The sequence below is a fragment of the Epinephelus moara genome, chromosome 18, assembly GCF_006386435.1.
Source record: "Epinephelus moara isolate mb chromosome 18, YSFRI_EMoa_1.0, whole genome shotgun sequence".
NCBI classification, from domain to species: domain Eukaryota; kingdom Metazoa; phylum Chordata; class Actinopteri; order Perciformes; family Serranidae; genus Epinephelus; species Epinephelus moara.
In genome coordinates this window covers 30,802,109-30,817,229 of record NC_065523.1, presented here as the reverse complement: position 1 = coordinate 30,817,229, position 15,121 = coordinate 30,802,109, and the positions used below count along the sequence as shown (strand labels likewise).

Genomic DNA, 15,121 nt, shown 5'->3' with positions numbered 1-15,121 from the left:
GGCCATGTAGCTTTGGATTTTTTTCTTCCTCATTAATAAGACCCTTAATTTAAAAACTGCATTTTGTGTTTACTTGTGTTATCTTTGACTAATGTTTAAATTTGTTTGATGATCTGAAACATTTAAGTGTGGAAAACATGCAAAAAAGTAAGAAATCAGGAAGGGGGCAAACACTTTTTCACACCACTGTAGACTCACAGATACACATGCTCCAGTGTCCCTGCTCTCTGACCCTGATCTTTGTTAACAGCCGATCGCAAATGTATCACATAAACACTTAATTCCTGTGCTGTTCCCCACTGTTTATGTACAGTATCAATGAGAGGCTAAAGATTAGCTAGTATCAAAGTCTGTTAGCTTTTTAACATGCTAAAAATCCACTGTGTGTTCAGGTTCACAATCTGTGCCAAAGCCACAGAGTTGTGAAGAAGAGTCTGGACGAAGATGAGAGTTTTCAAACACATGCACCGACTGTTAGTTGCAGTAAGTTTGTAAAGGCTTTTATCCCTGTCCAGCGTTTGTCACAATGAACTTGTGTCATTGTTTAAGAGCCCCGAAATCAATAAAGTTTTACTGTATTTGGTGAAAGACGTGATCTGAGTAAACACTTCCTGATACTTAAATTAGGCCTGGACTTGTGAGGTCAGACAGCAGGAGAGTCACTTCCTCATTCCTTCAGCTCTCACTTAACCAAAACTAACCACACACGAGGTGGGAATTACCCAAATAAAGCAGCCTGTCTGCTTTAATATCAAGTGACAAGTTGCTGATCTCTTTATCAAAGAGAAAGGGTTTTTTACACTCGAACATTTCCACACATTTCCATGTGAGAGCTGCTCAGTTTATCGGGGCTAACTGCTTCTCTCAAGGGAACGACTTGTGAGGGAAGGAAAAGCAATGTTCGCTCTGTTTACCAGTGTTTTCGTCTCCTCCCCGTCTCTGTTGTCCTCATCTTGTCTCTCTCCTTCCTCTCTTGCTTTGCCTTTCTCTTTCTTTCTTTCTTTCTTTCTTTCTATTTCTGTTTCTCGCTGTCTAGGAGGTATCGCTGCAGGATGTGCGAAAGGAGATCAGGTTCTGCAAGAAGGTGAAACTGCCCATCATCGGAGTGGTGGAGAACATGAGTGGCTTCGTTTGTCCTTCATGCAAGGTCACTGACAGATGCACACGCGCCTACACAGTGATGCAAACACACAGTCAGACACACACAAAAGAAACTGGAAACTATCTAATATGATGAAAGGCAATACAAGCAGAGGTTTGGACAGTTTTTGCCAAACGACCTCAGGACACACACAGCAAAGAGGAGCAGTTGTTGATGGAGATGGTAAAACCAACGTGACCACAGAGTTGTCACTTCATCTTTTATAGCAAAACAAGTTAATACTGGCCTCCCTTGAAGTCTGAATTAGGTCAAAACACCAGCTTGCACTGTGACGCACAGACTTTGAGAGAGTCCCAGAGTGAGCATGCAGTGCACAGGTTTTCTCAACTACATGCAGCTCACCTTTGAAACCCACAAAATCAGCCAAGACCTATGTGCTTCCTTCATGTCTGATGTGTTTTTCTTCTTGGTATTTTTGTCCCCTGAGATGATATTCTTGGTGAGAGACTTTGTACAGAATAGGGCTGGGCAATATGGCCAGAAATTCATATCTCAGTATTTACAGGCAGACTGGTGATACACTATATATATCTTGGGATTTTCTACAAAATGGGCTACATGTTTTCAGCTGCAAGTCAAAGTCACATTTGAGATGTCACAAGCACTTTTATAAAAACAGACTGTGATCAAAATAAAATGCAAAGACAGGGTTTTTTCCCCCTGTTTGAAAATATACAGCTGCACAACATGTAAATGAAAATGATATGAAAATGATATGTTAACTTTTTGCACACAGCACTGGAGCTACAGAGGTTTAAAGGTTTGCAGCACAGGATACAAAACTATCAAGTAGGCCTAAATCCTTTATAGTTTAGAACAAGTCACAGCTCCATGGACCTGCTTCTCCCTCTGGTGTTGTGTCAGATCCCGGTTCCCCCTCGGGCTGTGTCTCTCCTACTGTTTCCCACAGAGCTCTGCCCTGTTTGAAAGGCGAAGGAAGCCCGTATGTGGAAAGATGTCGCCTCCGAGATGTAGAATGTGTATTATAGAAGAGAAACACACATTTCAGGACCGCTGACTTGTATCATAGGAACAGACATGTCCTGTGATTTTCAGCCTCCTTTCATATTTAATAGAGGGGGGACAATACCTGACAGTCATATTCTCAGCTGTCAGGATGTGCCTGCTGTAAAGGGTAAATATAATCATAGAAGGCTGAACATCACAGGACATGTCTGTTCTGATCATACAAGTCAGCAGTGTAAAGCTCAAGCATGTGGGGGCCTCCTTTCATATTTGATAGAGGGGGGCACGGTTTCTAAAAGTACAGCAGTCAAGATGCCCCAGCCACAGGCCTTTGCCGCCTTGGTCTCGAAAAAACCCAGGGAAAACCCCGTCTTTGTCTGCGTTATATACGTCTTGTATATGAAACGTCTGAGTTGTCGCTGCATTTTCTTAAACACATCTGTCACCTGCATCCAGGTGCTGGCTCAATGTCACAAAATAGACTCCAACTACCAAGAGGAACGGTGACACGCTACGATCGAACCTCACACACAAACTAGTAGCGCAGCGCAGCGCTGCATTGCACATGTGCTGCGGTAATGTCAGCTCACAAACTGATTCAGCGTAGCACGTGCAACATACAGACCGATGTCACACTGTAGACTAATTAACAGACAGATTAAACAGAGGAGCAGCTCTGTGTCTCTCTGAGTGTTGCTGGTGAGTGAGTGAGTGAGTGAGTGAGTGATAAACTTTCATGTAATGTAACATAACATCCAATTCAATTCAGTTCAGTTCAATTTTATTTACAAAGCCCAATATCACAAATCACAGTTTGCCTCAGAGGGCTTTACAGCATACGACATCCCTCTGTCCTTCGGATCCTCATAGCGGATAAGGAAAAACTCCCTACTAAAATAAAGAGGAGATTCTCCATTCTCCAATATCGTAGATAAGAAAATCTACACAGTATGATAACCATCAACTTTTATATCACGGTATTCCTTGAAACCGGTATATTACCGCAACCCTAATAGTGACATCATCAAAGTAGTGTGACATGTGGCTTCGAGACTGCAAGTTTACAACAGAAAGCCTGTGTTACAAACTTTAAATGTAGCATATAAAAGATGCTATTAGTTTCCAAATGCAGTGTTTGTGGTGCTTGACTCATTCGAGGGACTAAAAATCAGGATATCTCAGCCTCAGCTTCTCAATTTTGACCGCTCAGTTTTTAATCTGTCTCGTGAGTAACCCAACTTCATGACAGTAAAATGCTAAATTGCCTCCAAGCATGTGTGGCTTTTAATTTTGGCACCTGGTTTGGTTTTAATCTTAGTCCGATAAAAAGTTAGATAAGTTTCGATCAAAGTTTAGTCATTAAATGTTTGTTACTTTAGTCCAGTTATTGTAAATGAAATGTTTATCTGATTTTAGTCATACATTATTTTTATGTCTTCGAAGCATTTTGAGGTCACAGCTGTCACAGTTTTTGTTTTGTGCAGTTACAGCAGTTACATATATGACTTACAGTTCCCGTCACTCCCAAGGTTAGAGGAAAAGGCAGTGTTTACATGTTCACACATCCACAGTGTCTTATCCCTCTGCTCTCAGTGGCACAATGGACTGAATCTCCTCAGTGAATACTGTTATCACTTCCAAACTTTGGCTGCTCATTTAATCAGAGTTCTTGTTTTCAAAGGGTTTTTTATTTAGTTTTACTCTTTGTTGCCGTCAAAAAAAGGTTGTCAAAGATTGTTTTGTCGGAGTAAAAATAATGCTGGTGTACATCTTGAAAAGATCTGAGAAAAGGCCTTTTGAAGTAGCAAACAGCTTCAGTTTGTGAACTAAAAATTAGCTGTTAATGCTTTATGTTGTGTCCCATGTGTCCCACAGACATGCCAAATGTTGAAAAGTTCCTGTGTAACTGAATCTGAAGTGCAAACGATGATTTTTCTTTGTCCTCTCTCTTGTAGAACACGTCACAGATCTTCCCTCCCACCACCGGGGGCGCCGAGCGGATGTGTGCAGATCTAGATCTGCCCCTGTTAGGAAAGGTACCTTTGGACCCCAGGATAGCACGAAGCTGTGACGAGGGCAGGTCTTTCCTCAATGTAGTGCCTGACTCTCCTGCTGCTCAAGTCTACCAGAGTATTGTGCAGAGTAAGTGTTTTACGGGAATACATACCCACCACACACGCATATACACAAGCATCTCCAATGTCAGTTTCGTCACATTTCACATCATATCATAGATTTTGTTAATTCTAGAGAAAGGAAGTTAGACACAAAAATGACTTCCAGTGAAGTCCCTTGTTGTTTTTGATGACTAGATGATTTGCTTAACATCCCAATTCCTGATTAAATGTAACGAAAGAAGAAGTGATCACTTCACAAATGGGAAGCAGTCGACTAAAGGGGAAGAAGGCGAGATCGAAATTCAATAACTGTACTTTAAAGCATAAGATTAAAGTTGAATAGTTAAATGTGGTTTGTGTCACAGACGATTCAGTCGTTAGCAAGCAGTTCATGAAAAGCAAAAACACAGAGTTGTATTTCTTTGCGTTCTTGGGAATCCTCATCAAGCTCATCATTGTCTTCCTCCTCTACTCTCCCCTCCTCCTCCAGGTGTGAAGGACTACTGTTCCAACCGTGTGACAGAGGAGCAGAGCACCGCCTGAACCCACTGATGGCGGCCATGTTGGACCAGAACACTGAGAGAGATCACAAAATAAGAGTGTTGTAGCAATAATGAACTACTGAATAAGAAACGCACACAAAGCTAATGGCCTCCCAGAATGATCTCAACATGATAATCAGTCTTGACAGGCAGCAGCTTGCAAACCACTTTGGTGAGCTGGACAAATGTCAGAAAAATGACACTTTTGTAATGATGGGTGGGCTTATTAAAAAAAGCACTAGGTCCTAATTCTAAACACGAATGCTTGCATCTAAAAATTGAATAAATAAATAACACATGAATTCAAACTACCACTCTGGAGATACTTTGTATATGACATTTTATACTTACGCTGAGATAAAATACACTTTTAAATCTCTGAGGAAAAATCAATATATTGATATAAGGCTTTTTGAAATGTTTATCTTAAAGGATAAAGCTGGAGATATTATTCTTATTTATGTTATTGTCTTACAAATTCCATAAAAAGACCAAAGCCCAACAATGTGTTGTGCTGTTTCTCAATTGAGCTTTCGCTAAGCCCCGCACCTTTGTGATGGTCAGACAAGCTGTCGCAGTAAGCATGGAGCCTACACTGTAACTAACTGCACTTCCTGAAGAAATATTATCATATTTTTGGAGAAATGAAAGAGTGATTCCAGAGAGAAGCAGACAGAGGGGTCTACAGTCTGTGTTTGAAGGATATATCCAAGATGTCAAACTGACTCAGCAGCAACAACAGGTTCAAAAGACAAAGATAGTTAGAAGCTAAAGCCGAACTATAGGCTACAGATCACAGTGTAANGTCGGTCTTTGTTTCACTGTTGTAATTGTTAAAAAGCAAAAGCAGCATGTGTATACATTCAGTAGGCTATATCTTCAGTAGCTAGCTAGCTAACCCTACACTTTTCAGGGTTTGATTTTGGTTTTGGAACAGGGAAGAAACGTATATCTGTTTCCAACCTCTCCAGGTAACGAGTATCATTAATACACGACGTGCCCCAGGCACAACATTTAGCTCCAAATCCACATAACCAGCCTGAAAATGAAGGAAATCTGAAACGACTGCATTAGAGTCAATGGGGCACAGCTGTGTTGTTGTCGGACCCTGGTCTGAGCCGACCTGATGCTACGTTATGATTGGTCAGTGTGAGTCCGGGGGCGGGATTTAGCGAAGGGTCAATTCTGTCAGCAGTGCACAGCTTCTGCTGTATGTGGTTCTAGGTGACAAGCCCATGGGTTAACACTGAAGATAAATACTTAATCTGTAACAGCTGGGCACTCTACCTTTTCTAAATATGGACTCAAATGGTCGCAAATAGTGCATTTACTGGGAACTATTTTCAACTGCGGATTAATTCACATTTGGGGCCCTATCTTCCACCCAATGCAAAGTGCCACACAGAGCAGTGTAACTGTCATTGCTAGTTTCAGGCCATTGCAGCTGTTATTTTCACGGCCAGCACCCATGTTGTACAAATGTATTTGTACCCATCCGTGTAGGTCTTAATATGAGCTGTGGTTAGGTACATTGTTTGCACACTGCTGTTTTGAGGAGGCAGAAAGCAACTGTGCCATTTACTAATAAAAAAAAACCTGCTCTAAAGTGAGAATGGCACAGTATCGTCCTATTTATAGGCACATAACTCTAAGAGAGTAAGGTGCACCTGCAAAAATGAACTGCTTGGTAAAAAGACCAGGCGTCTAATTGAGACAGGCCTTTATTTGTCAAAATGTGTAGCTACACCAGGCTAGTAAAAGGGACCGGGCGTTTAATTTAAGTTTTACGGTATATCATTTTCGGCACTGTGCGGCTGTTGTGGTGATGCCAGGAGATCAGGACACACTCAGCGCTGCCGCCTTCAAGCACCTCAGATAGCACTGGGGGATTCCTGCTGCCCCTGGTTCACTCGTGGGTTTTCACTTCGCTCAGGAGCAGATCTGTTTCCTCAGCAGAAAACTGCTCGCTTCTCCAATTTGTCACATCTGCAATTAAATAGCAGTGCGCCAGGCGCCAGGTGCAGCGAGCCTGACTTTTAAAGGGAATGAGAGATGATACTAATTGGTTGAAGTCATGTTACACCTAAAACACACCCATGATTAATAAAAGAATTAAGTACAACCCCTCTGCCCCTTGCTCCTCACTTTGCGCCCGGATTATTATATGCTGTTTACCTAGCAAAGTGGAGCTGGACGCCCTAAATGCACTTGCACCATGCACTCTAGACCATGCACATCATTTAAATAGGGTCCGTGGTGTTCCAGCTTTCATAGCAGCGGGACGGGATCGCACTCAGGATTGACTCAAAATAAAAAGTACATGTCTTTCAGTGCAGCGGTGGCGCAGTGATGTGTTTTTAATGGAGTTCTGCAATGCGGAGGAAACTACATGAGGCATTAAATGCTTAATTGATCCATTTATTGTTGTTTTTGGTTCCAACATGGAATTTGTTGATGATAAGATTGTAGAATATCACCAGACTTATTCTTTCATCTTAGAGTATATGTGGGGACCTGAGCAGTGCCACAGGCTCAGTCTGCCAGGACGCTACATGTCATATAGACATCTTACGTTATGTATTATGCACTTATGTTGTCTCTTTGTCTGAGAATGAGACTGTTGCAGATGCAGTGGTGCGTCCTGAGATACCGAATATATCCACTTAGTTCCTTTAGTCGATGAAAAGAGGTAGAGACTCTCACCATTATGCTGTAGTAAGGAAGGTGCTATTTGGGGAAGTTAAATGTCAGATCACGTAGTAAATCAAGCAGTCGTGTAAAACATTTAACTATTTCCTACAAGGACATTTAGCAGCCCTGAATCGTGATAGTGTATCCACTGACCCTCACTGTGCGTGGTTGCAGTGAATCTGTTGTAAGTAGGGAGATAAAGTCAAATGATGGTACCATCAAGGGGATTTAAACCTGGTTTATCACTTCCTCTAAATATAAAGCACAGTATCATCGTCATAGTATAAAATCTTAACTTCCCATGTGCTTTCTCAGTCACTAAGATCATTCCACATTTAAAATGAGGAGGCTTTACGGAGATTATAACCTTCCAAGCAACGTTGATGGTTTGCCTTGTTTTCAGCAGGTCTAGTGGTTTTAAAAATGTGAATGTGTGAATCTGAGAGAGCTACATAGATTACTCCGTCTGAGATATGCAAACTGTGCATATGTGGAACTTTAACTTTCTCATTTACATTTCAGAGCCACTGACTCAATTGTGCAGAATTTAAAGTTCAGATGTAGATACGACTGCAGTAACTGAGTTGTTCCTGATTCACAGTAAATATGTTTCTGGATGAGATTATTAATTTGTTATACACAATTGTTTCAGACACATTTTGGTTGGTGTAATGTACTTGCTTTAACTGATTTATGAAATAAATTACCAAACATGAAGTCACCTTTAATGATTTTTCGATCACAATTATGAAAACTCTTAATGTAGGATCCTTTTTGTTTAACGTTTTATTAATCAAAGACTAATTGCAATATATTCCACTTATAATAATATTGGTTATGTGTACAGTGTTAGCCTAAGTGGTGTGACCACAGTCTCACCAGGTCTGTAGTGACCCAGTCTTGCCACCATGTGTTATTTGTGTATGCGTGTACAAGTGTCTGTGTGTGTACTTTGCCTTACATGGTCGTAGTTCCTCCCTGGTTCACTAAAAAACACATGTGAAACTGCATCTGCATCCTGCTAACAGACAAAACAACAGCAGCCCAAAGCCACACATGATGTTTTTCTCACACATAGCTCTACTTTTATTTTATGGTCGCACCGGCTGCGGTCAGGTGAGTTATAGAAGTATGTCTTTAAGGAAACCTTATACTGAGGATACAAAATAGTTTTTCTCACCAAATAAAAATAGTGAAAGCAGCACACTGGACTGTTTAACATGGAAGATTATTAACAAATTATTTCACCTGCCTTAAAAAGCATCAGCAGCAACACCAATGAGCACCAACAAATTTTAATGTCTTGACCCTCAATCATCATTAAAGGGACAGTTCGCCCCAAAATCAAAAATACATATTTTACCTCCCACCTGTAGTGCTATTTATCAGTCTAGATTGTTTTGGTGTGAGTTGCCGAATGTTGGAGATATCGGCTGTAGAGATGTCTGCCTTCTCTCCAATATAATGGAACTAGATGGTGCTCGGCTTGTGGTGCTCAAAGCCACCAAAAATACTCAACAGCAATGTCTCTTTCCAGAAATTATGACCTGGTTACTCAAGATAATCCATGTTTCATGTAGGAACTATTTTGTTTCTACCGAACTACATCCGCCTACCGTGTCACTGCGCAGAAGGAAGAGTGCATCTACTGCTAGCTCACCTAGCACCACTGATCTAGCTAACGTTACAGCTCAGCAGAAGAGAACACCATTAATATTTACATATGGAGCTGTCCTCCTGCGCAGTGATACAGTTGGCAGGTGTATGTCGATAGCAAGAAAACAGTTCCTACATGAAACTGCTCACAACAAGGTCTGTGGATTATCTTGAGTAACCGGGTCTTGATTTTTGAGTTTTTCAAAAGCATTTGAGCACCACAAGCCGAGTGCCATCTAGTTCCATTATATTGGAGAGAAGGCCGACATCTCTACGGCTGATGTCGCCAACACCTGGCAACTCACACCAAAATGTTTTGGTGTGAACTCCCTTTGACTTTCCAGGTATGCTCTGCTGTGGCACTGTAGGTGTGGCACAGGTCATACAAAGGAAATGAAGTGCAGTGAATAGAAGTCATGGCAGCTAGGCATGCATTGTTTGGCCAAACCAGTTCCAAACCCTAAAATAGGCAACACAGTGGACACATTAATTGCTAATGGTGACGCCGGTTTGCACAGTAACAACTTGAGGAGAGAGCATACTGTTTATCAGTGCTTAGTTATGTGTGAACAGCAGTTTTGTGTCTGACTGCAAACCGGTAAGTGTGTGAATGTGTTAAATCATGATGGCTCAACATGGAATGGGGAAGGACTTTAATGAGAAAAATAAACAAAAGTATTTCCTTCATTGTTATATTGTTTCACACAAAGGAAAAGTCCCTAAATCAGTGACAACTATAAGTCATCAAACTGGATTTCGGAATGTGGTGATCCTGAGCGCCTTAAAGTAGATGTTTTGTAGACGTATAAAACAGTGAAAACTGTTATAAGCATTGGAATAATGATGTTTTTATGAATAAATGAATTTGCTGTGATGAAAATACTGTTTTCTTGGTTACAGAGGTGGGCAGGGTGTTATGGCACAAATAATGACGTGCATGTCAAACAAGAAGCAGTATGTGAATGTTGTAGATTATTTGAACACCATTAGACAAAATGAATACTAATTAATAATGCTGAATACACAACAGGGTTGGGTTGTAGAAAGAGTAATGAAAGTATTGAGTCTGACGCTGAAAAACACTTCCTTATGCAAGCAGACTCCAACCTCACTTCCTACTAATAATGAAATCTCTGCCTACATGCCATTAAAGTCACCCTCACATGAAATCCCACGCAAAAACTGAAACAATGCTTCAAACAGACCCCACCTTCAGTGACACAAACGCCTCCTTCTTCTAATGAAAACGCCTCCTGAACAAAATAAAAAGAACAACTTAAAACTTAATCATCTCTGCCAGCAGCTGTCTTATTTAGACATCAATGTGCCAGGAGCAGACGTCGTCGCCATGACCCAGTTTGAGGAGGTCCTGGACGGAGTGCGGCTAGCTCTAACCTGGGCCTCTCCCGCCGAGATCCAAGCGCTCCTGGAGGATTTGGTGGAAGGGCAGATAATTTCGGAGGCCTACAGCAAGAGCTTGATTTGGCAGCAACTTACTGAGGGGATCGCACCTGCGGCGTGTAAAGCGGGATCTGATCTGAGAGGATCGACCACACATTGGCACCTCGACCAAGGTCAGCTCAGCCAGGTGATGAATTTAGGGTCAGGAAAGTCTATAGGAAGGGCTGTATCATCAGTGGGTGAGCATGACAGCATGAGGTCTAGGCTAAAAATTCATCCTCTTAGTGAACATCAAGTTGATCCAAGACTAAATCAAGAATTGAGGGGAGGACCGGTGATGGACGAACGCTTCAATCTCTTTTCTACCCCGATGGGACGTGACTACCAGTTCAGTCTTGACGAAAATACAGAACTGCTGAGGAGTGCAGAATTAATGCAGAAGCCAGTAAGTGATAATGAAAGAGTGTTTAAGGGGAATTTGGAAGATGAGAAGGAGTGGTTAGAGCAGGTAGAGGAGGCGGCTAGGAGGATAGCTGTTCCTCTGTGGCAGCACTGGGACAGAGGACAGAAGATGCTGCTGCCACTGGTTCCTGCCAGCATGACTGCTGCCGGCTGTGCAACAAGTGAAAACACAGCGCGAGACGGTGAAGCACAATGCCCTGTTTTGAATATGGAAGAGGAAATAGAGCTTGCAATCGCTTGCAGGACATTAGACGCTGACAACTTTGACTACACAGAGGTGGGGATCATTGACCCGAGCTTCACACTGTGTACAGACGAAGCAGCAAAAGGCCTCTGTGTCTCGACATATGATTCTGTGGCGACTACTGGACTGAATCATTTGAATATCTCCGGAGCAGAAAGAAATGCCTCACCTGCTCAAGCCTGTGCAGCAACAGTCACAAACATCACAGACAGGCTGCAGGGCATTCTGGATGCCTGCCGGGTAGTTGACAGTACAACAGAAGTGGACCTACTCTGCTTGATGGAAGGTGCACAATGTGGCATGGACGCGGGATTTACAGAAGATATTGCACATTTGTTTTCTCCATGTGCACCAACAGATACTCAAACTGATGCACAAGATGACTCTTTTTACTCCAGCGTGGATCAGAGCATGACATTAGACAATGTAGAAAATGTTTGCAGGGCCGAGGAGAGGGTGGACTCACAGTGGGGTAAGTTTGCATCATCACATCACGTCTCCTCTTAACAAAAATCATTAATTTGTTTATCTAAAGATACAGTATCAATAACATTTGCTCTGTATTTTATGACTATGTCCTCATATTAGACAAAAACAAGCTCTTGGTTGGTGTATTTGTTTAGGACAGGGTCCATCTTGTTGCCATGTCCTTGGTATTTCTGCAGTCTGGGGCTGACTCAAAATGAAACTGAAAGTAGGGTACACCTCAACCACCAAAACCTGTCCAGGCGTTTACCTAAAACAGCAGTGAATACACACTGCCTGCCATCTCATGCAGGTGACAGAGCTGACTTTCATTTATGCAGTGATTATTATGGTGAAGCACGAAAGGGAAAGTGGAAAGTACCTGGAGATCTTGGAGAGAAAATACGTTTCTTTTAAATGTTATGGCTTCAGTTTTCATATAACCCCCAATTCATCATGAACTTGAGTACATATATAAGAACAGACTACTACTGGCATCAGTGATCCATTGGGAGAATCAGTTCTAGAAATTAAAGAAGACACAGAGTATAAAAAGAGGAATAAAGAGTTAATATTTGTTGTGCAGGTTGAGGTGGACACCACACCCATGCTTTGTCGTGGGAAACCTGCTATCAGTACGCATAACACAAAGTTGAGGCAAAGTTTAAGAATGTTTGGCCTGCATAATGCTTAGCTCTGTGGAAGTTACTGTAACACGACTCAATTAAAAGGGCAGAGCCTGGCTTTCATACATTTGGGTGTGACCTATTGTGATCCCTGTTTACCACGTCAAAGGTTAACATTATTTATGTGCTAGCATTTGGCTAACAGTCGTTTCATTTATTCCCCCCAGTTCAGTTGATGTTACAGCTTCAGAATCACATTTGTGCGCATTTATATTTAAGTTACAAAGAGAAACAGCAGTCCCTGAGTCAGCTTCATAAGAATAGACCACCTTTATGAAGATTCATTTCCCCTCTCTTTGTCTTTGCTTCCTCTCATCTCCTATCATCCTGCTCACACTGTTCGGACTCTTCCCTTTCCTTACTCCTGCAGGACAGGCCGCCATATTTCCTTGCTCTGACTGTGTATGTGTGTGTGTTTGTGTGTGAGTGTCCATCTTGCACATCCACACACACCCATTGTTTCTGAGGACAATAGTTTACCAGTATCATGTAACTAAGTGGCAAAACGGGTACTAATCTCGTGATGTAATGAGTGTGGCAGCATAGCACACAGCAAGCGGTGTATCTGCAGTGAGAAACAGGTAGAACAGGTACTTTCCACTCATAACCAAAACTCCCCGTGTTTCCTTGTCCACAGCAAGAGATGTTGAAGTGTGTGTGTGATGTTTTTATTTTACCTGTTGCATAGGGGTCACACAGAGAATCAGAGACTCAAATAGTAGATTTTAGACATGAGCATATACAGACCCTTTCCAAAAAATTAGAATATCATGGAAAAGTTGTTTCATTTCCATAATTCCATTCAAAAAGTTAAACTTTCATAGATTATAGATTCAGGGCCCACAATTTAAACGATTTCAAGTATTTATTTGTTTATTTTTACATAATTTGGGCTTCCAGCTCATAAAACCCACGAAAACAGGAATTCAAAAAATTAGAATACTGTGAAGAAATCAGCCCAGATTTTGCAGTATTGCAGTATTACCAAGTATTGAAGATTGACATATCATTTTGAAAGTACCATATTTTGATTGATTTGATGTGATCCTAATTTCTTTCTTTTTTTTCTGCAAAAACTGAAAAGTAAATGGTGATTTCTTCACAGTATTCTAATTTTTTGAATTCCTGTTTTCGTGGGTTTTATGAGCTGGAAGCCCAAATTATGTAAAAATAAACAAATAAATACTTGAAATCGTTTAAACTGTGGGCCCTGAATCTATAATCTATGAAAGCTTAACATTTTGAATGGAATCATGGAAATGAAACAACTTTTCCATGATATTCTAATTTTTTGGAAAGGGTCTGTATATTTAATATTGTAATATTTGGAAGAGAAAAAATACAAGGATAGCTGAAAAAGTGTTCAAAAAGCAACAGATGAACATATGAGGAGGGGCAGAGCCGGCCACTGTAAACATTTGGGGCTCGGCCTAAACCAAAGGGGGGTCCAGGGTCATGCTCCCGCTCAGATTTTTTTCACATTCATGGCAGCTTTATGCACTATTTTTCAAGCAATTTGAGATACTAAAATGCCCAAAAATCTGTACATAATTTGTTAAAAACGTGAGAGAAGAACACAACAAATGACTAATTTTCACTCCTGCCACCTAAAACGAGGCGTGATGTTACTATTTTTAAGTTACATAACATAGGTAGGGTAGAAATCTGGAGTAAAGGCATTACTAATCTTGAAACCTACTTTTGTACAGGATGAATATTTAGCTGACAGATCTGCTACATTTGAATTCATGCCATAATAATCTGTGGTCTTCAATGCTTTGCACATTTACTCGGTTATATTAGATTTCTTTAATATAAAAGCATAAACAACACGGGTATATATTATTATCTGAATGACATGGTTCAAAGTATTTTAAAAATCTAAAAGATTCGGGGCTTTTGAGAAAACATCCAGGGCAGGAGCCACAGGAGCCACAGGAGCCACAGGAGCCACGCCACTGCTCCGCCTCTGCATATGTGTCTGTTATGAAGCTTTCACTCAGGCAGAGCTCAGGTAGAAAAGAAAGAGGATCTTAGATATAGAGGGACGTGATGGAAAGGGGGACAATAAACTGACAGACCACCCTAATAATAATGACACAGTGATAACAAGGCTGTAGTTATGATACATATTGGGGGGGGACATCACCCCCAATATTAAAATATGCCCAAAAAGTCCCCCCAAGTATATTGTTGACAATATATACATGAATACAAAATGTACTATGCTACGTAAGGCAACCACACACCACTGTCCAAAATAATCATGAGCAAATGTTACTTTTGGTTCTATCTTTATGGTGTGCTGCAGTTCTGCTGCCGCACCTGAGCAGAAGCCATTCTTCGACCAGTGTGTAGGTACAATCAATGTCAAACACTACTGTCTCTTCTTTTCATTGCTTTGAAATGTATTAAAAAGTGGAAACTAGAAAGTAATTAGGGATGTCTGGCTCAAGTTTTTATGCACCTGATCCCGATCCGAGTCATTTGTCATTGAGCATCTGCCGCTACCAAGTCCCGATTTGATACTTCTGTGATCCTAGATAATACAGCTACACAGTGCACACTTCACACCCTGCATCAAAGCTGTTCCTTAGTGTTACTTTATTATTTATTTATTTATTACTTAAAAAGTAACTAGGTATAAAATGACAACCCCCTAAACGCAAGATACTGTCAAACTGTGCTGAAAGTTCTCATAAATTTTGGTAACAAAAACATAAATTAAC

At 41.1% G+C, this 15,121-nt stretch overlaps 1 protein-coding gene across 1 annotated transcript in view; it reads left to right on the top strand.

Annotated features, from left to right (window-relative positions):
- nubp1 (nucleotide binding protein 1 (MinD homolog, E. coli)) overlaps positions 1-5,101 on the top strand; it is an 11,807-nt gene extending 6,706 nt beyond the window's left edge. The window contains 4 exon segments of the mRNA XM_050068592.1: positions 1,037-1,147; positions 4,084-4,270; positions 4,736-4,784; positions 4,786-5,101. Of these exon segments, the coding sequence (XP_049924549.1) occupies positions 1,037-1,147; positions 4,084-4,270; positions 4,736-4,784; positions 4,786-4,825 (387 nt within the window). The 3' untranslated portion in view covers positions 4,826-5,101.
- The last annotated feature ends 10,020 nt before the right edge of the window (positions 5,102-15,121 follow it).